Genomic DNA, 21,887 nt, shown 5'->3' on the forward strand with positions numbered 1-21,887 from the left:
ACTACAGATCTATGACCTCACCTTAGGTCCCCGGTCTCCTTTTTCTCCTTTGGGACCCTGGCAAAACAAACAAATATTCTTTGAATGTTTTTCTATTCACTTTGCCCACTTTCCATCTACCCTTCCAACTTGCCATCTCTCCCCAAGCTCTCACAAGGATTTTATCCCTGATAATGGCAGCAAAAGATGAAGGGCAAATTCCCCTTACAGAGTCAGAAGGAAGGAACATCTCAGAAAGCAAGAGGAACAGAGGTCCTCTCCCAGCACTGGCTGAGTGTTCTTTGACCCTGAACCTCAGAGTCCTCTGCATCTGGGGGATGGGGGAGGTCTTCCTATTCAATCATGGAGGGGGCAGTGATGCTGTCCTCTGTGAGGCTCAGCTCCTCCTGTACTAGCATGCTCAGCTCTGGGTACCACTTGACAAACATAAGGAGATCCTGGGACTGGTCTTCTTGAGAGAAGAATCATAGCAGAAGATGGACCACACCTCCCTGGGGGAAGATGTAGCGGGCAGGGGTACCTGTTAGGAGCATGGGATTCTGAAATGGGCCAAAGTATGAGTCTTGAAAGGGCAGCAGAAAGGAGTCAATGAAGCAGAGATGCTTGATGGTTAGGTACTGGGGAGAGACAGAGAAAGGTAATTTTCAAGTTTTCCCATATTATATCTTGTGCAAAAGCTCTATGCTGTTCCTCAAAGAAACAAGCTATAAAGAGCACCTGACCTCGCCACAGCACAGCTGGAAGTTGGAGGCTCAGAGAGTGGGAATTATTGAAAGTAACAGAGCAGGACGGCACCCCACAGCTTCCCCACTCCAGCATGACAGCATGACAATCCTCAAAGTGAAGGTTTCAAAGGTCAACCTACACTTGACGCCGTTGGCCCAGAGATGGGCTCGTGTAAGTGCCTGATGCTTCCTGAGCCCTCGGTATCCTAGGGAAGGAAGAAGAAGAATTTCAGATCTGACTCCCAGACACCACCTTATGCCAGGTACGGTGCTGGGAGCTGGGGCTCAGCAGGGAACCAGCAGCACCATGGCGTCCAGTTAGCTGGCCTTTCCAGTCATCTGTAATGCATGTTGCTCTTTAACCACAGGGATGAAGGATAATACCTCAAATACAAGTCCTGTTGTACATCCAGGGCCTGGGGGCCCAGGGGGTCCAGGAGGCCCTGGGGGTCCCATGACCCCAGGAGTGCCAACTTGTCCATTTTTCCCTGGGGGTCCTGGTAAGCCTCTGTTGCCGGGATCACCCTGTGAGGAAGGGGACAGGCTGATTATCTAGTCTTGGAAATTCATTCATGGAAGGAAAAACATTCACACCTGAGTCAGAAAATTGTTCTTTGAATTTCATTAGATGGATGGATTCTCCAATTGGTGCTGCTTAATGGTACAGAAACAGCCGTCTTGCCAACTGACATTTTACTTGGAGATAAGCTGACAGCACTCACTGAATGCGTTTGGGTGGAGGGAGTGACAGAGGAGAGAACCTGGCAGGTTACCCACTCTCCTCCAGCTCCAGCTGTTCCGCCTTCCCCAAGCAGTTCCATCCAGATGTTTTCCTCTGATCCATGACATTTACATGTTTAGTACTTCAGCCCAACAGTTCAATTATACTAAACCCAGAGAGACAGGAAGAAGGAGGAGAAAAATTTTCTTTTAAAATTTTTACCTTTTCACCAACTGAGCCATTAGGTCCTCTAGCTCCCTGAAAAAAAAATGATGGCCGATTATAGATAATATAATAATATATCTTCCATTAGGTACATTTAGAAGAAAATGCAGCATTACAGACACTTAAGTAACAGGACATTAAAATGGAACTCTTCCTGGGCAGTTTTGACTGATGTCTCAAACCTGAGCCCATTACAGTAATTGTGAGTTTGCTAGGCAGGTCACGCTGAAAGCTTGTGAAACCCATTTTTCAACCATTAGTTTATTGCCTACCTCGAGACTGAAAAGCAGAAGTTGAAGATGAACCAGGGAAAGAGTGTAAGGGAAGGATTTCCCTGGAGAGCTGTCAGTGTACTGAGTGGGCCCTCTCCCCACCTTCTCAAGATGGAAGTAAGGGGTGCCTCTCCTCCTTGAAGCCAAGAAAAGGGACTTCAAGAATTTGATATGGATTCCCTAGGCTTTCGGAGATATGCCCATAAGGGCTGACTCTCTTCTGGAAAAATCTGAAGACCAAAAGCTGGCTGGAATAGTCCCAGAATTGAGGGGGAGGGTCTCTAAAACAGATTATGTGTCCACCACCAAATGGGGGCCACGGTAGAGGTTTTCTAGGGGGTTAGATGTGGATCCCAAGGTAAAGAGCCAGCTGTGAGTTCAAAGCAGAGGGGAGGACCAATGGGAGCTGATGGCCAGGAGTGGTCAGCCACAGGATACACTGCCTTACATCAGAGGACTGCAGTCAGGGGCCCCCAGCTGGAGAACCTCCAAGGAGACCACCCAAGCACCCTCAAGAGAAGAAGCCAGAAACCGCATGGCCACACAGAAGGCTCTCGACACCATGACAAAGCCACAGTCTAAGGCTGCGCCTTCTCCCAAACCCGTCTTCCCCTTCCTATATCAAATCCACAGAAGTGACAGAGTGGATAGTTCCAAAACAGTCATGCTCAAAAATAAGATGGTGAGTGACACTGAGCCTGAAACAGTGAGGAATGCCAATGAGAAAACATAGGAAGCTGAAGTCAGAGGCTTCAGCCATGGAGACGAACCACAGGGAGAAATATATCACCAGGTAAGGGAGGAGTGGAAGCCAAGAGAGCAGACTATGGCTCTGATAGATAGAAGCTGACATTCCGGAGCGAGATAGCCATGGAGCCCTGCCCCTCTCCCCTCACCTTCCATTTTCACTACAAGAACCGTAAGAGTTGTTTACTGAAGCAAAGGGTGTTTACTGAAGCAAAGGGATATGGCAGAGCCCCAGGTGGCTGGCAGGCTCTGGGAGGTCCAAGGGTACCCCAAACACCTAAGATCAGCTGTTGAGGCACATCCTAATCCTCCTGTCCTAAAACCTGCAGAAGTAGCTACCACCCAACTCGCCAGTACTTTGTATAAACAGAAGCAGAACACAGATTAAAGAGGGATTCCAATTTCTAAAGCATAACCACACAAGCAAGAAACCCTACACTTCTGAGCAAAAGCAACACTCTGAAAGAGAACAGCGTCAACCATGGAATGTCTCCTGCAGAAACAGAGCTAAGAACACGAACCAATCAGAACTCTAAGTAAATACTATGTACTCTCAGGGAGAAAAGGGAGGATATTATTACAGCCAAGAAACAAGGACAAACTATTATGAAATAAGAACAGTAGTTACGGGAAAAAAATCAATTAGAGATCTTAGAGACAGATATGTAACTGCTGAGAGGAAATACTCTATAGAAAGGTTGAATAACAGAACAGACATACTTAAAGAGAGAAGCACAGAGTGAACCCAGCTACTCTATGGGCTGGCTGGAGGAGAGGAGTGCTTGCAGGAGGAAGCAGAGGTTGCTGGGGTCCTGCTGCTTCCCTGCCTGCCAACCTGACCTGGGAAAAACTAAGTGTGATCTTACATCCAGAAACAGAAAGGATTGGGTTCCAGTTTTGCTGCCCAACCTGCAGGCCACAGTTTCTGTGTCTGCTTTTCTTGGGTGTGACCAGCCACCATTGTCGGCTATCCGATGCAATTTGTCCTTGAAGGAAGTACCATCCTTACATATTTTTCCAGTAGTAAGTCAAATCTCGGTCAGAGATACTGTGAAATAGAAGTTAACTTAGCCCAGTCTCTTGATTTTTGGACTCTATCCTCTGAAAACATTATTACTGTTGATTCTGTTCAAGAAAAGGATGTGCATAAGGTGAAAACCTGTACTTTTTCAATTGTCTTTCTGACTTTTCAAATCAAGAGTACATCTTGTAGCAGTTTCAAAGGAAGTTCCAGAAGATATGTTAGACCTTGATTTATCTGTCTCAGAAATAGATGATTTTATCTAGCTTGTAGGTATGAAGAGATAGTATCTGGGCCCATTTCATTGGCTCACAGATTTGGTGACCACCATTTTGGAATATGAGCAGATCTGTTTTGGGATGGAAGAGCTTATCGTAGGTTACTGTGACCTACATGAATAGGCAGAGTCAAAGCAGTAGCTCCAATTTAAAGGATCAGCAAAGACCCCATAGCTAAAATGGTGAAGGCAGACTTCACTCCTCAGTGAGAGAACTGTGTGGTGAGGCTATGCACTGTCTTGGAATTCCAACCAGCAGAGTGGCGAGTCTGAATATGATGATGGTATAGAGAGACCAGTTCTACAGCAGAAACACTGTGAAAGAACCAGGTGTGGGAGTGCTGTGTGTTGCAAAATGGTGGTTTAGGATTTATGAGAAATCCTGGGGACTTTCCTGGTGGTCGAGTGGCTAAGACTCTATGCTCCCAAGGCAGGCAGCCTGAGTCGACCCCTGGTCAGGGAACTAGATCCCATGGGCTGCCACTAAGGGTTTGAATGCCACAACTAACAGATCCTGCATGCCAAAACTAACTGAGGATCCCACATGCCTGGTGCAGCCAAATAAATAAATATTTTTTAAAATTCTGGCTCATTATGGTAGCTGGGTTTGCTAAGGACAATGTTAAACTTCATCACATAACATCAAGGACCTTTTCAGTTGTGGTTTCTTACTTACTGCCTTATCAAGTCTGCTGGTTTTGTGTATAGTGTTACACTGATAACTTCAATTTGTTACAATTAAAATCGACTATGCTCTATACGGTTTCATGGAGGCCTACAATTCAGATTTTTTACCAAATACATTTGATGATTAAAGAAGATATAAAATAGGAAATCCAGCCAACATCATAGCGTTTAATTGAAACAAGCTGTTATAGGCTCTAAACCCTTACTAGATCCTACTTAAGACCAGCTCACCACTCAGGTTCTTGGGAAGGGATACACTGTTCCTTACTACACAAGATTTAGAGAATTGATTGAAGCCAATTTGGGACTGGCTGGAGAAAGGGAAGGTGATGGTCATTTACTTGCATTCCTCACACATCTCATGCAAAAGCTGGTTTTACAGTGCCCAGCAATGACATTTCAGGAGCTCAGTGAGGTTACTCACAGCCAGTTACTGGGAGCTTAACAGTCCTCAGCAATTCTGAGCACTGAAGAAAATCTGAAACATAAACTCTCTTCTGCCTGGGCATCCCAATGCCTTTTGAGACTGAAGAATAACATGTATTAGTCAGATTATGAAAGAAGGGAAAGAATGACAACCATTAGTCCTAGGTCTGTGCTGAAGACGGCAGAATCTACAGGGTAAAAGCAGAAAGAAATTTTTTAGAGAGCCATTTCCAGTGTGTTCTTCAGCAGCCTTTCCAGAACCATTCTATATATGAGAAAGCAAGCCATCCCCTGCCCATTCCTTCATGGGCTAAAGATCTCAGAGTGGCTGCTCATCTTAATTTGGAAAAAATAAATTATGGAATATTCCTATGATCAAACTCAACACAGAATAATTTATTTGATGAATTCTTAATGACATCCACATTTTGATGACAATCTCACATTGGAAAATGATTACCTATATCAATATTATTTCCAGCCAAGTCAAACCAAATCTTATTCTTCGGGGTTTTCAACTATCTAGACTGGTCTATGTGTCCTGCAGGTGAGAAGAGAGGCTGATGTCCTGGTAACAACGAGGAACGACCTCCCTGCAAGTGTCCGCCTAGCCGTGGAAGGCACTGCCTGGGCAGGAAGTGAATCCTCTGGCATTGGAGGCATGTAAACTGAAGCAGAGATCAGAGGAGACTCAAGGATCACCCGTATCATTGGATTTTATGTGGTCTTACATCCCTGAGACTATTCACTTTCTTCCGCACGTTTTTGTTATTTCACCTTCAGACTATTCTGCTGGGTTTACTTTGCGGGGGTGCAGGTAAGTGTCATGTACAAGCTTTCCCTTCAGCTCTCCTGGAGCAAATTTCCAAGTCTTTCTAGAATCTACTTTTTCTCGACCAGAAACCATCATAGACAGACAGGGCAACAAATTAGATCTCATAGCAAATTCCAGGAAGAAAAAAGTGATTTATCTGCCACAGTTATTCTGGGCAAGTCTGCCGCTTTTGTGCATGACCAAGTATCTGGGCAGCTGCAGAGCGCGCCTGCACTGGTGTTAGCGGGCGGATGTGGGCGTGGGCTTGGGCATTTTTCAGTCTGAGACCAGAGCAGCGAAGGGTGTGGAGGGGGTAGAAGTGTGAGGGGAAGGGGTGTGGGGCAGGGGCAGGGGAGCTGGTAAGAAGAGGAGGGAAGGTGAGAGTAAGTCTTGTAATGTTTCCTGCAAATTTTAATTTCTTATGAAAGAGCTGGTCCATGTAAAACGAGTTCTGTAAAACTCGACAATTGTTTCTTCTTTTTCTGAGAAATGAGCTTTCCATGAAAATTGAGTTACTGTTTCAATTAAATACACGAGAGCTGACTGAAAACGGAAATTCAGTTCAGTGACAATGGGGGTGTCTAGGGAGCCAGCATTTCCCACAGCTTCGTCCAGGTGGGGTACACAGAGGGTCTCCACTCCCCTGGCCGTGTGGATGAACCCTCCCTCCTCTGAACCCCACTGAAGCTCAAGACTACATCTCTAGAAGGAAGCTCACCTTATCTTTATTGTCTGCTTCCGCAGAACACAGCTTATCTCATCAACCAGGCCAGGAACACAATGGGCAGGAACCCCACCCCCGCAGCACCAAGTGGACTTAACAGACAGAGGACTCCACGGGTTTACGGAGAAGGAGGAGAATGAAGGCTTGTGAGACTCAGAAATGGAGGGTTCATCAAACTGCTCACAGAAGCCTGCGCTAGATTCTAAGGAGACACAGGCAGCGCCTCTGCTCTGGTTGTCAGAGTAGGGTGGGGAGCAGACTGGTCAGATAGCAGCTATAGTGTCCCTGGCTGGAGGGGTCCCAGCAGAGTCGACATTGAGCTAAAGGCAAGTGGAGGAAGGAGGGGTGCCTTCTACTCACAGAGTCCAGGAGAGCCTCCCAGATGCATCTGAACTGGGCCTAGGAGGGTGAGGAAAGGGAAAGGACAGGGAGCCCCGCACAGGGGCCAGAAGGTTGTGCAAGCCTGGGGCCTTTCAGTAGCGCCGGCTGGCCCAGAGGCGGGTGTGTGAGGGAGCAGTGGCAGGGAGCTAAGAGGCAGTCAGGAAGGGACTTGAAGATCTGCACTCAGTGAAGGCTCCATCCTGCAGGCATGAGCGAGCCACTGGTGCTTTCTCCATGGAAAGACAGTGAGTGATGAGAGCTTGCTCTGGCAAGATGGACTGGTAGGTGCGTGGAGGCTGGACTGTGAGTGGAGAGAAGGAGCATCAGTGAGGGGCCTGATGCCACGCTGTAGGCAAGGAAGAATGAATGTCAGGTCAGGGCAGAGAGAGGGCTGAGAGACGTGGACTTAAGATTGGCCACTCCTGGCCACGGATTGATGGTGGCAGGAAAGGAGAGGAGGGAGGAGTTAGAGAAGACTCTGTTTTTGAATCCAGGTGACTGGGCGGATGGTGGTGTCCTTCTTGGAAGCTGGAACACGCAGGAGTAGATGGGAGAAGATGCTGAGTGCAGGTTTGGGTATAGAGAGCCCTGGGGAGAGACATCCAGCAGGGAGGACCAGGATGGGGTCAGAGGCAAGGTCGGGCTTAGAGGACAGAGGCAGGATGAGCCTGGTGGTTCCCTATGCAACACCCCTCCCCCTCTCCTCGTACCTTCTCCCCTTTCATTCCAGGAAGACCGGAGGCTCCATCAAGTCCAGCTTTTCCCTCGGGGCCCTGAGGAACATCAAGGACAATCAGCCTACAGTATCTTTGATAAGTTATCAAATACGAACCCTCTTTGGAAAAGGAGGCCAGAGCTGAGAAGACCCAGCGGGTGAGGCCGGTGGGTCTAAAGCCTTGTGTCGGTCTGTAGCGGAACAATTTTCCTGGCCACAGCTCGGCCACTGCTGGCTGTGCGCCTGTAGACGAGTGTCCTTCACTCTCTGGGTTGTGTCTTCTCTTCTGCGGGGCAGTCGGGGGCAGGGCTGGACTAGATCGTCTCTGCGGCCTCCCACCCCAGGCTGAGCACTGATGGACTATGACTCCAAGATTTTACATGAGCCTGTATTTCCTACACAGACTAAGATGAAGCAGTGAAACAACGTGTAGGATGATATTTTCGTTGGCTGTTGCTTCTTATCTGGAGTCTTAGTAATAGCAATGTCTTGGCTGAGGAGGATTTTGTTTACAAATGCCAGCTAGCTCCTCACGCCTAGCCATAAACCTTAGCACTGGGGTCTGCAGTCTGGGGTCCCTGGCTAAAGGAAGCCCCATGGGTACAGAGAGGGGGCAGGGACTTCGGTAGCTTACCGGGGGACCAGGTTCACCAGTAGGTCCATCTTCTCCAGGAGATCCAGGGGGTCCCATGAAAACATCAGTTCCTGGTTTTCCTGGGATCCCAGGTAAGCCAGGTGGGCCTGGGGGACCTGGAGGACCCTAAAAAAAACAGGGCAGGAGGGGACAAACAAATATGTTCCACTAACTCCACTGTTGACAACAACCCTACGGGTAGAGACTGGTGTTGCTCCTTAGAAGATGGGAAAACAGGCTCAGTGAGATGATGTGACTTGCTTAAGAGCTCACACACACAGCTAATTTAGGAGAAGAACTGAGATTTGGACCCAAGTCTTTTTAAGCCCATTATATAATGTTTTCTCCCCAGATGTACGTATACACTAAAGATGCAATTTGTTGGACTTCTCAGAGGTGCTCTACTTTAGTTTTCTGATTACCTGAGAGGTTAGTCCAAAACTGCCTATTGTTAGAAAGTGAAAGGGTTAGTCATCAGTTGTATCCAATTCCTTGTGGCCCCATGGACTATATAGCCTGCCAGGATCCTCTATTCATGGGATTTCCCAGGCAAGAATAATGGAGTGAGTTGCCATTTCCTTCTCCGGGAAATCTTCCTGACCCAGGAATCGAACCCAGATCTCCTGCATTGCAGGCAGATTCTTCACAGTCTGAGTTAAGGCCTATTGTTATGCCTTATTAAAATACCCCTGCAATGTATTAGTCTTTTTAGCCTGGGGCTGGGTTCGCTGATGCCACCAGCTTGGATGTTCTAAGTGGGTCCTGTCCCACTCATCCAGTGAGTCCTGAACCCTTCCAGCCCTGTCATGACGAATGGGAGGAAAGGGAGCTGAGCAGAGCCCTCTAGGTGGGGATTCTTGACAGGGGCTCAGAGGAAGGGATGGAATGAGGTTGGGGCTCTGAGGACAGATGCATGAGATTCAGCTGAGAGGAGAGGTGCTCCCAGGGGGAAATCTAGAGGGACCCCTGGGGGCCCAGCCTTGGGCAAGAGACCAAGAGTTGCCAAGGAGGCAGAAAGAGTGGTCTGGAGAGGTAGAAAGGGGGCTGCCTCAGGGTAGGGAGGGTTTTGAGAAGGGTCTGGACATCAAAGTGTGAAATGCTTGTGTAGAGAAGAGGCCAGCAGGTCTCCATGATGGGTAAGGGGGTTGGGGGCAGAGCCAGTGGTAGAGGTGAAGGTCATGGGCATACCTGCTGTGAAAGAGCTGCTGGAGAAGGCTGCCAGGGGAAGAAGGCAAGTGTAAAGTGGGGCTCCTGACTATAAACTAAGGTCAGACTCACTTAAAACTGACCAAAGACGGAAATGCTGAGCATACATAAATGTAGATGGGAAGTATAGTGAGTCCCAGGAGCCCACCGTCAGCCTCAGCAGTCATCTACAGAGGCCAAGCTGGTTTCATCTGTTATCAATCCCTGTGTGCCCCCTCCTAGATCCTCATGAAGGCTGCCCTCCCCTCGCTACCCGACACCAGGCCTTTTAACCCTTCACACTCACTCGTAACAGCTCCTCACTGGGCACCAGGTCACCAGAGCCAGAGCTGACATCCAAGCCCCAGCCCAGGCCGGAGCCCTCAGCCTCCATTTCCACCTGTAGAGAGAAAAAGCTCCACGGCTGGGTTTCACCATCATTCTCCAAGGACAGGCATGCCACTGAGAGCTTTCCAGTATTCTGCCCCTGTAACTGCTGCTGCTGACTTCCCTCCTGGCTCTTATGCCTGGTCCCCTCCACAGCTGCCCTCCTTCTTCTCTCCCTCCCAGCTGTGCAGCCAACATACGGCCAGTGCTCAAACACAGGACACTTTCCCAGCCTCTCATCCTCTCTTTTCCTGCATTTCCAACCCCTACTCATCCTTCAAGGTCCAGTTCCATGGTCACCTCCTCCAGGAAGCCCTGCCCAACCCTGTTTTCAGACAGAATTCATCTCTCCTGATCTGTGTTCCCACCAGCCTCTGTGGAGGTCTGGATTTGGCCATAAGGCCACATGGCTTTGAAGCTCAGTTGTCTGTATCTGGTGGCCCTGCTAGGCTAGGACTCCAGAATTGGCCCAGTCCTGAGACACCTCTGGGTGCCCAGGGTCCATCATGAGATCTGGCACCAAGAAGGCACTCAACGTCTACTTGTTGAATGTCATCAAATTCCTCCAAAGAACAAAAGGAAACTTCCCAAACACCTGTCTGGTACTTAATTCCTGAGGATGGGAACCAGGCAAAGCCTCCTTCAATCATCAAGAAAGGAGGATCTGGATTAGGGGTTAGAGCTGAGTCTGGGCAGGTTGTGTACGTGTGGGTGGGAGAGGGGAGGTGATGGCATGGAGGTGGAGAGACAGTTCGGCGGCTGCTGTCGCCATCCGAGGGATAAGGAGGCACTGCACAGCTAGGCTGAGGGGCTTGGGGACTGCCTGGATCACGGAGGGGGAGAGGCACTTGAGGACACTTCCTGGCTTCTCTCTTGGTGATCAGGAAGATGGGGTACCATTCCCAGAACAGGGCAGCCCTGCAGGGAGGGCAGGCCTAGGAGCATGGTGACAAGTTCAGCTTGGGGTGTGAGGGACCCAGGGGCCTTTCAGGGCACAGGATATGAAGGAGCTTTATAAACATCAAGCTCCTGGGCTCCAGGAGAGAGTCCCGGCACAGGAGTGGGCACTGAGCCCTGACTGGAGGGCACTTGAGAGGAAGAATCCTCTGTAGCTGTTTTCCCTGGCCCTGGCCCTTTGTGATGAGCATGGGTAGGAATCTCACCGTGGGTTCAGTAGGCCCAGCAGGTCCAGGGGGGCCAGGAAACCCCTCCTCAGCTTCACCCTGAAGAGAACAAGATGTCAGTGGAGCATCGGGCACTGCTTCCTCCTGTCCCCTTCTCTCTCCAGAAATTATGCTCCTCTTCAGAGGCAGCTTATGCAGTTTTATATACCTCATTTGTTGAGCATGTACCACATGCCAGGTAAAATTTTCCAGGTATTAGCTCATCTGATTCTCACCACTTCCCAGGGAGAAGGTCTACATCCCCATTTACACACGAACAGAGAGAAGGGTGTGGCAGGGCCAGACATGGGTGTCCCTCTCACCCATTACCTTAGGTGAGTCTAAGATTCAAAATCATCCAAAAGATACTTCAGAGTGGGTGCTCCTGTTACTGTCTTTGTTGTGTTTTTAAACCATTTGCTGAGGAAGCAGGGTACCTATTTCAGCTCGTCACAGATTCCAGACACAGGCACTTAGGGTGATGTATCTTTACAGGTTATATGCCAGGATGAAATGCTGCATGCTCGTCTTTCCCTTTCTCCTTTCTCCCCCTCTCTCTCCTTTTTCCTTGTTGCTTAGACACTAAGTCATATCTGACTGTTTTGTGACCCCATGGACTGTAGCCCACCAGGCTCTTCTGTCCATGGATTTCCCAGGCAAGAATACTGGAGTGAGTTGCCGTTTCCTCTCCTAGGGGATCTTCCCAACCCAGGGACTGATGCTGCGTCTCCTGCGTTGGCGGGCAGATTCTTTACCACTGAGCCACCTCTCTTCTTAGAAATTTTTAAAAATCTCACTGGGAAAGTCAGAAGCACCCTTGGTGGAAACACCACCATATATTAGGAACCTGCCAACCACCACAGTTCTGCTACTTTAAGGCCATACTTGCTGACATTTAGAAAGGGTATTTCTTTCCCGGGCTTTTGCATGTATCTATTTTTAAATAGTTAAGACCACTGCTACTGCTAAGTCACTTCAGTCGTGTCCAGCTCTGTGCGACCCCATAGAGGGCAGCCTACCAGGCTCCCCGGTGCCTGGGATTCTCCAGGCAAGAACACTGGAGTTAAGACCACACAGTATACTAAATTTCATAACCAGCTTTTTTCACTCAGCATTATACAGTAAGTATTTTCTTGTCATTAAATACTCCTAGTAAGTTTAATTTTAATAGCTGCATAATGTCCCATTATTTGAACATCCTTTAATTCCCTTAACTCCCTTATTGTTGGCTAAACTGTATCCAGCTTTCTTTTTCCATTAGGGACAATACTAAGATTAACATCCAGAAAGCTTTTTTAATATAAGACTACCTCTTTTAGGATTGATTCCTAGGACAGAAGTGTCTGGGTCAACAAAATGCAACTTATGGTGTTTATATGTGTTGACACAGAACTTCTCAGAAGCAGTCAATCACTGACACGGCCACCAGCATAGCTGGTCTCCCCAGGCCCTCACCAAACACCAACTTCTCAAAGCACAGAATATAAAGGATCTAAGGACAACTGAACCAGGCTGCCCACCAAATCAATGGCAAAAAGAACAAAGTAGGTGGGAGAAAACCATAGACTAAAAGAGACTTAAGAGACACATCAACCAAACAATGTAGACCCTGTTTGGATTCAGATCCAACCTAACCATGAAAAGGCATTTTTAAATAGCCAGGGTATTAGATGATGTGAAGGAACCACTGTCAGCGTTCTTAGATGGATAACGACATCCATTATCACCCACTGATGGATAATACTGTGGCAAAAGGAAAAAAGGTCCCAGATCAACCTTTTAACAATACATATTAATGTGTTTTTGAGTTAAATGATATGATGCTTGGGATTTGCTTTAAAACACTCCAGCTTCCCTCATCCCTCCACTCCACAAAGATAGCTGTAGGAGGTGGATAAAAGCAAGACACATTAAGTTGCTGGCTGTTGTATATGAGGGGGTTTATTATACTATTCTAAGTCCTTTGGGGAATTTTTAGAGTTGCCATAATTAAAAAGTTTTAGAAAAAGAAAAAGGAGAACTGGCTCTATGTGAAGGCACATAGCCAGCCAGCACGGCTGCGCCTGATGTGGCATCTCTGTGGGGAGGGGCAGTCTTGGGGTTTTGTGTGTTCCTTGGGGTGAGGAGTACAGGAGCAGAGGCACTCCATTTAGGGAGTCACGGCACAGGAGCTGGGGGCCACAGGCATCCAGCCAGCCTGGCGGGTTCCAGTTCATTGCCCGGTCAAGCCTCCCAGGAGCACGAACCCTGGCACCAGGAGCTCCTCAGCTGGCTTGGCAGTGGACTCAGACACCTGCAGCAACCTAAGCATCCCAGGTGTCTCCAAGATGCAGAAAAGTTTAAAACCCAGAGCTCTTGCTCACCTCCTCCTTTTATAGAAAGCAACACCAAGACTCACCACAAGTCAGACCCTCAGCCTCCCGGCTCCCAACCTGGGACCTCTTCACTACACCGCACTCTTGGGGATGCTCCAGGGCATGCGCTTTGCAGGCCAGTATGCCCGGGTTCAAATCCTGGCCCTGGTCTTGGGGGCATGCCACAGCAGGCAGGTTCCTTTACCTAAATGTCACTCCCCTTGCCTGGGAAACAGAGATGACTCTCCTTGCACCAGAGTGTGGTGTTGTGCATAGAATCAGATCAACTGGGAACCCAGAGTGCTTAATAAATGACCGTGCAAAAGGCTTATTTCTTGCTCCTTCACTGTGAGTTCCTTGGGGATAGGAACGAGGTCATAGAGGGCCCTGAGTTGCTGTGCATTGAGTCATGACAAGTGAATGAATACAAAATAAAGAGACAGAGCAGTGCTTGGTAAGCACCAGGTGCTGGTGCAGTGGGCATTTGGGATTTGCAGCTGGCTCTCAGATGTACCATCCCATAGTCCCTCCAGTCCCGGGTCAGCCCTGGAGCACTGTGGCTGAGGGACCATGTGCCTGGAGGTTGACTCAAGGCTCTGAAAGCATGTGTGACCAAGTGCTACTTGGGGAACTGGCAAGCCCAAGCTGGTCACCAGTGGAACACTTTCCTTTAAAAATATTGACACTTAAAGGGCAATTTAACTCCCCAGTTCACACAAGCCCATGCTGAGGACTGACTCTGGGTTTCCCACTTCTAAAAGACAAAGTCACAGCCCTTAAGTAGTGACAACCTCACACCTGTGCACAGGACCTTCCAAACAGTCTCTGACCTGCATTTCTGACTTGACATCACAGCTACCCTCTTTTACAGATGAGGTAGTGAAGTGAAGTGAAGTGAAGTGAAGCCGCTCAGTCGTGTCCGACTCTTGGTGACCCCATGGATTGTAGCCTACAAGGCTCCTCTGTCCATGGAATTTTCCAGGCAAGAGTACTGGAGTGGGTTGCCATTTCCTTCTCCAGGGGATCTTCCCAAGCCAGGGATTGAACCCAGGTCTCCCGCACTGCAGGCAGATGCTTTACTGTCTGAGCCACCAGGTTAATTCCTAACCCTCTTTTACAGATGAGAAAACTGAGCCCCCCCCCAAAAGGATTTGCCTGAGGTCATATAGTTGCAGCCCAGAATTATAGAAACTCGTGTTACAAGGCACCTGAAGGTAACTGGACCCTCTCCCCACCCCAACACACACACACCCCTTTGATGCTTCTATTTCCTTTATCGTCTCTGCCGCATCTTATAAGCTTTCCCATCTCCAGAATGGGAATCTCATGACATTTGAGATGGGCCTTTGTACCTTTCAGTAGGTCTGCCTGTTAGATTCACTTCAATTAAAGATGTGGGCAACCTGGGACACAAAGCCAGGGGCCCTGGGTTTTCACCTCTTGCTTTATCTCTACAAACTGCAGCCTCCTCATGCGTTCTCTCAAAAGCCCCAGTTCTGCATGTTGCAAACCAAGATGAAAAGCCAGGCCCTCCCCACAACTTTCTTTCCCTCCTCTGTAAGACTGGCCAAGGCAAATCTTCACAACTCTGTGTGAAGTGAAATCTTCACTTACCGGAGGGGTCCCTCTTTCAGGGGCTACCGAGGGTAAGGGGAGTGGGGGCCCCTCAGGGGGAGTGCTGCCCAATGCGTCTGCCCCAGCCGCAGTAAGGGGCTCCTCTGTCGTGACTGCTGCTAAGTCTTCATCACCAGGACCCTGAGAAGCCAAAGCAACATAAGGACTCGTGTTGCCTCATCCACAACACCATGTGCACACTGCTGCTGGGGAGTTTTGTCGACTGTCCTTTGAGTGGTGCTAGCCCAGTTTCAAAGCACTTGCCTACCTACAACTGTCATTACTCCCGATATACTCACCAAAGCACAGGTTCATGACCCTCTCCTGAAACGTGCATCTCCTCTAAGCCCCCCTCCCTAGCAGTGCTCACTGCCTCCCCCCACCCCAGCAACGCTGTCTAACTTTGGACCACTCTCTGAGAAAGTTCTCCTCGGACAACGCTGGGCGTAAGTAGAGTCAGGACCAAGCCTGCTCCCCTGACCCCCCTGCCATGCTCCTCAGTTACATCCTGCCTCCCTCTGTTGGTGCCGACCTAAATCCGTGCCCTAATGAAGTCGCCTGCGCATTTGGCTCTGGGAAGGCCAGCAACTGCTCCTGTCTCACGCCCCTGACCTCCCTCCCCGCTGTGAGCTGGAGAGGATGCTAGGAGACACCTACCGAAGTGACCCCTTGCTCGGAGGCCGCTGTGGGAGTGATGAAAGCCAGGTCGTCGGTGGGGACCCCGCTGGCCTCTTCTTCCTCAAAAGCGCCAAGCGGCACATCTGCTGCAGCCGCTGCTGTTGTAGAGCCTTCTTCATGGATTGGACTCTGAAAGGAAATTGGCGCAAGGGATCATCCACCTCCTCCATACCCCGCGTTGCTGCGTGTGCGACTGCAGGGAGGAAGCTACTGAGGTCATCAGACAAAAGCACGGCCATAGCTCATCTAGGACCAGCCTTAGCCACAGACCCCCAGAACTCCAGGCTTAGAATGCACCGCTCAGGTCATCCCCTCCCTGCCCCGGAGTCCCCTCCAAGACGTCTCTGCTGGATGCACATCTTCAGTGATGGGAGCGCCCCACCTGCACAGGAAGCCCTTCTATCTCCAGACAGCTCTGCTAGTTTAGTTTCTTTTGAGTAAAGACTGGAACCTGATCCCCAGTTTTCTCACCCTGTGACAGGGGATTTGCCTTTAAAGAAGAAGGAAAGGGAAGAGGGGAGGGAAGCAAGGTGAAGAAGAAGAGGAAGAAAAAGGAAGAGCAGGTGGTAGTGACGATTAGTTAGTTAAAATAATCCATGCAACCACCAAGTGGCTTGGGGCACTCCATCACCCGGCAGGGGCATGCCCTCCCCACTGTAAAGTTTCCTTGTCTGGACATTAGTACTAGAGGTGAAAGGCTGAGAACAAATGTGTGGAAGGATCTCAAAGACCAGTGTTGGTATGTGACGGCCTGACGACTCCCTCCTTTCACACACCCAGCAAACATCTACTGAGTCCCCGGCATCTGTAGGGATGCAGACAGATCTATGAGCAAGATGTGTGTGCCCCCCAGCCTCACAGAGCCCACAGCCTAGCTGAGAGCCAGAAATGAGCAATTTACCCAGTCTACTCTTAATTACAATTGTGATGAGGCCTTCCAAGGAGACATTTGGGGGTGCTGTGAACGTGTCTGACAGGCAGGCTTCACAGCCTGGGAGGCACCTGCCTAATAAAGTGATGTTTGAGCTGAACTCTAAGGATAAGCAGGAATTAAAGGAGGGAAGGAGGAGGAGGAAAAGGTCCAGGCAGACAGGAGAGGGGGTGGGAGGATTGCAAGGAGGAGTGAGGCACGTTCCAGAAATTGAAAGAAGGCCAGTAAGTCTGGAGCACCGAGAGCAGGGACAGTGGCCCCAGGTGTGGCCCCGAGGCTGAACCCTGCAAGCCGTGGCGGCCAGGTGGGGGAGCAGGGACTGCAAGGAGGACAGTGGGAAGCCTCCCACAGACAGCTGCCCCCACCAGGAGGAGCTGGGAGAGAGGGTGGAGGTGGCCAGGGGAGGCCTTAGCCATCGTCTGGGCTGGGGATGCGGTGGCTCGATCCAGGGGGCTGGCACTGGAGAAAGGTAGAAAGAGGCACAAATGTGATATGTTGAGGCAGAAAAATCAACAAGACTTGACACAGGACAGAATGTGAGAAGCATGGAAGAGAGAAGAGAATTCTGGATGGATGAGGACTCCATCATCTGAGACAGGAACCCAGGAGTGGAAATAAGGAGTCTAGATTTGAATCTGTTGAGTCTGAAGGACATGCAGGACAGCCATTATGACAGTGTTCCAGGTCTTGCAGTGTCCTCAGATCCTTGCATCCTGCCTTCAAGAGATGGGAGCGTCTCTCCATGATGCCTGAAAGGAGGGTGAGAAGGCCTGGCCAGGCCATTGGACCACGCCAGGGCCTGCTTGAACCTGGACCCTCCAGTGTGCTCTGACCACCTGTGCTTGTGCCCAGAAATGGGCATGGCTGTGGCCACCATCACCTCCTCCACTCACACCCAGCACTCTTCCACTCCCGCTCCCGAGCCCTGCATCAGCCCTGCGCGGTCCCCATGCCTCCAGGGGCCACAGCACTCTCCACAGCACACTCACGGGCACCGGCAGACCCCACCTCTGAGGGAGTATTTGTCAGGTGCCCTCTCCCCATTCAGGTTCTTCTGGACTTGCTGGACAGAATGGAGACTGGCCCACTCAGAAGGCTGGGATCTGCTCCCAGCTGTAACCCACAGCCTTCCAGCACTTTACACTCTTTACCAGAGTGACCGTTTCTCCAGGGTCCTGGGTGGGCATAGGGAGGGTCAGTCCCCCGGTGGGCACGCTGCTGGCCTCTGCTTCCCTGGCAATGCTGACGGGCTCCTCGGCCTCCCCTGCTGCTGTTGCTGCTGAACCTTCTTCGTTTTCTGGAGCCTGAATAGGAAGACATCACCAGGGCCACCATCACTGACCTGCTGCAGTATGGCTGGAAAGAACTGAAACTGCCCTCCCTGAGGTCACCAACCATCATTGTGACAGATCTGATGGATGTTTTCCAGGCCTTTACTCACTGGGATTCTTGGCAGGAGGTGACATCACTGACTACTCCTACAGCAAGGCAACATTCTTGTTCCAGACCTCGACATAGCCCCCAAACCCACCTGCCTACCTCCCAGTTTGTTTACTTCCTTCTTTCCCTACTTAGGAGTCAAGGGATCTAAGATCCTGCTGTGATCCTAAGATCACTTCCTCCGAAATGCCCTTCAGTGACTCCCCACTTCTGCTGAGCGTTCAGGTTCTTTTTCACAGCACCCGTGGTCTCAGAGGCCTCTCCAGCTGAGTTTCCCTTGCCCACTGCTCACGCCTGGCCCTGCAGGCATGCTGCACTTGGGTAGGTCTTTTGTATTCATCTTGCTGCCTCCAGCTTCTGCTCCTACTGGCCTACCTCCAAGAACACCTGTCTCACTTCCATCACGAGGCTACTTCTAAGCATCCCCCAGCCTCCCCTTCAGCATCCTTTACCCAGAAAGGCCTCCTGGACCCCCAACTCTGGGTTCTGGGCCCCCTTTTTGGTGCTCCCCTGTGCTTCTCCTATCATACCTCTTCCCTGTCTGTCCCCAGGGGATGGATCTGTCCTTTTTACCTGGTGCCCAGCATAGCGCAGTACTCCACAAACACCTGCTGAATCAGTCAACAGAGGCCCAGGCCTCCAAATCTGAGTCTACCTGGACTTGGCCCCACAAAGCCATCACTCTGTACTTTGCAAGCAGGTGAGGAAGACCAGTGACTGCTCCCACCTGAGACGCCACCAAACTCCAGAAACAAGTGAAGTAGAGCATGCACTCTGAGCTGCTTACCAGAGTGACCCCTTCCCCGGGGTGCTCGATGGACATGGAGAGGGTCAGTCCCCCGGTGGGCACACTGCTGGCCTCTGCTTCCCTAGCAGTGCTGATGGGCGTCTTGGCCTCCCCGGCTGCTGCTGTTGCTGCCAAATCTTCTGTGTATGGACTCTGGGAACAAAGACATCACTAGGGACTGGATCACTTGCCTATAGCCTTGATCAAGATGGCTATGGCTGGCATTTTGCATCTCTGTAGCTTCTTTCCTCAAAGTATTTTCTTATCTATGATGTTGTCCCAGCTCCACAAAAGCCCCCAGAATCCCTGTGGCAGGAGAGACTGCAAGGCCCCTGTGTCTTCCACCTGATTCCAAGCATCTGTTTGCCACACCAGTGACTGGGAGATCGCTGCCTCCTGAGACAACTGCTCGGGTACTAGACACTTCAGTCTAGCCCCATCTGCCTCCCTGTGACCTCTCCTGTGTGCCCATCCAGGAGCATAGGAACAGGGTGAATGTCTTCCCCCATGATAGTGCTTCAGAGACATGTAGGCAGAAATCCTGTCCTCCTCAGCCTTCTCAAGACTGGACACCACTCTCTTTCCCTGTGACTCAGTTTCCTTAGAAAATTCACAGGCAGATTCTCTGAAGGTTACACAGAAGATGCAGGATATGATGAAAGAGAGCAACTTTGGCTGCTGGTGTCACCAAACCAACTGTGTTTTATCTCGGTTTCACAAAGGTTTGTTTAAAAAAAAAAATTGGGGTGGGGTTTTGTTCTGTTTCATTGCAGAAAATAGTTCTTTTGATACTAAAAACACTAACCTGATCAGAGTTAGATTTCTTTGCTGAAGGACTTAGAGCCTATAACCAGAATACAGAGAGGACCATTTCCCAAACCCACTGGGCTACGGAACTCTTTTCCCATGTAACAGTAAATCCTTGTAGGATTATTGTCCCCAAAAAACAGAGAAAAGATGATGTCATAGGATTTTAACATATTATTGACCAGGGGATTTTTGCAGAAACTGAAGCCTTTGGTTGGGGATTTGTTATATAAGTGAATATTGAAACACTCCAGTCAATAATGGTTGGGCAGCAAAAGACACATTAATACATCTCTGGTCAATAAGTCGTTAAAATGAGATTTTATTCTGATTCAGTGTCAGCTAAAGTTCCAAAGGGCAAGTATAATTCAAGAGGCTTCAGATAACCTCTGTTAACCTCTAAAAAAAAAAAATAAAGAGCCACTTACGAGGGACAAGCACAGAGACAATGAAAGGAAACAGAATCAGCTCTATCCTATCCTATTGGTATTCGCCCTCTATCTGCCTCCAGGCTATGTAAGAAAAGGGAAAGAATTCATTTAGGGGCTAACCAATTAGAGAATAAGAATTCCTTTCGGCAACTTCCTAGTGGTGTAGTGGATGGGAATCAGCCTGCCAACAGAGGACACAGGTTTGATTCCTGGTCCAAGAAGATTCCATGTGCTGCTGGTCAGCTAAGCCTGTGCACCACAACTACTGAGCCTGCACTCTGGAGCCTGGGAATTCAACTACTGACGCCCACTTGCCCTGGAGACTGTGCTCCGCAAAAAGGGAAGCCACCACAATGAGAAGCCCAGGCACTGCAATGAAGAAACCCTGGCTCATCATAACCAGTGAAAGCAACGAATACCCAGCACAGCCAAAAATAAATAAATAAATTTTTAAAAAGCTACTTTAAAAAGATTCCTCTAGAGACAATTTTCTGTGTGCTGTGGCTTCCCCCCACCCTCCACCATTTGTTAAGCAGAATACATAGTCTTTGGACTTTGGGAGACAAAGGGACTGGTGTTTGATTCCCTCTAGGGAAATACCAAAGGCAAAAGCAGGGAGCCATCTGGACTCAGAGTGAAGACAGAGAGACAGAGAGATAACTGTCCTGCTGTTGCTTTCCTGGTGATAGAATGATAACAACCACTCCAAAAAGAGCCATTAAAGCCATCCTGAGATGAACTCAACCCACAGGGCCCCCTAGAGGTTCAGGGTGACCAGAGGGTGGAAGCCCAGCAGGAAGTTAAAAGGTCAAAAATGGACTTGGGTCCCAGATTCCTTGCAGGAGGACCTCTGGGGAATCACAAAAAAGCCCATGAGAAAATATTCCAACAATAAGACATCTTCCCCATAAAAGGCCCAGATCACAGTCTGACCAGCCACATAAAACTGTGCCATTTTCTCCAGATGGGCCAGGCTCTGCAGATGTTGAAAACAGCTGCTGGGGGGTGGGTGGTGATGAGAGAGAGGAGAAAGAAGTAAGAAAATAGACAGGAAGTTCCTGTGCTTCCTTCCCTGCCTGGCTCCTGGTTGTATCTGTATTTTTATTGGATTTTTGATATTATGCTGGACTGGATTTTGGAAATACCTGTGAAAATAGGCTGTTTACCAGACAGTGACTGGGAGAGAAGTGTCTTAAATTTTCATCCCAGGATAGGGGAAGGAATGAGCTGACACACCATTCTTAGCAAAGGCCAGAGGTAAGAAGGTTCTGAGTTGGAGAAGGAAATGGCAACCCATTCCAGTATTCTTGCCTGGAGAATTCCAAGAACAGAGGAACCTGGCAGGCTACAGTCCATGGGGGCTTAGAGACGGACACGACTGAGCTACTAACACAGAGGTGAGAAACATAATATGTTTTAATTTGGCACCCTCCCATGTCTAGCATTTTAAACAACTGGCCTTGGATGTGTAAAAGCCAATTTCCAAACAATACAGAGGACACACCTGCAATAAATCTGATTCTATCCTGAAGGGGCTCAAAGGGCGGAAGAGGCTGTACATCTTCACAATAGGAGGGAGTCCGGTTCAGTGTTGAGAACCCAGTATTCGCCTCTGGAGAGGCCTGAGGACCAGCCTGAGCTGCGTCTCCTCTCGGTCCTGGCACATCCTTGGGGAGCATCTGGGGCCCTGGGACTCCCACCTCCTCTGTACCAGAAAGAGGGAGGCAGTCTCCATGGTGTT

The 21,887-nt window shown here is 49.5% G+C and overlaps 1 protein-coding gene across 8 annotated transcripts in view; it reads right to left on the reverse strand.

Annotated features, from left to right (window-relative positions):
• Positions 1 to 21,887, reverse strand: part of COL15A1 (collagen type XV alpha 1 chain) — a 102,219-nt gene that overhangs the window by 33,741 nt on the left and 46,591 nt on the right. For all 8 annotated transcript variants that reach the window (XM_069576080.1, XM_069576078.1, XM_069576074.1 and 5 more), the window contains exons 9-20: positions 18,909 to 19,061; positions 17,833 to 17,985; positions 15,730 to 15,879; positions 15,073 to 15,213; positions 11,105 to 11,164; positions 9,862 to 9,954; positions 8,370 to 8,495; positions 7,731 to 7,793; positions 1,669 to 1,704; positions 1,110 to 1,250; positions 866 to 931; positions 22 to 57 (exon numbers count right to left, since the gene is read on the reverse strand). In XM_069576080.1, coding sequence (XP_069432181.1) covers positions 22 to 57; positions 866 to 931; positions 1,110 to 1,250; positions 1,669 to 1,704; positions 7,731 to 7,793; positions 8,370 to 8,495; positions 9,862 to 9,954; positions 11,105 to 11,164; positions 15,073 to 15,213; positions 15,730 to 15,879; positions 17,833 to 17,985; positions 18,909 to 19,061 — 1,218 coding nt within the window. The remainder of the gene's footprint in view (positions 1 to 21; positions 58 to 865; positions 932 to 1,109; positions 1,251 to 1,668; positions 1,705 to 7,730; positions 7,794 to 8,369; positions 8,496 to 9,861; positions 9,955 to 11,104; positions 11,165 to 15,072; positions 15,214 to 15,729; positions 15,880 to 17,832; positions 17,986 to 18,908; positions 19,062 to 21,887) is intronic.

The sequence above is a fragment of the Ovis canadensis genome, chromosome 2 (assembly GCF_042477335.2).
Source record: "Ovis canadensis isolate MfBH-ARS-UI-01 breed Bighorn chromosome 2, ARS-UI_OviCan_v2, whole genome shotgun sequence".
NCBI classification, from domain to species: domain Eukaryota; kingdom Metazoa; phylum Chordata; class Mammalia; order Artiodactyla; family Bovidae; genus Ovis; species Ovis canadensis.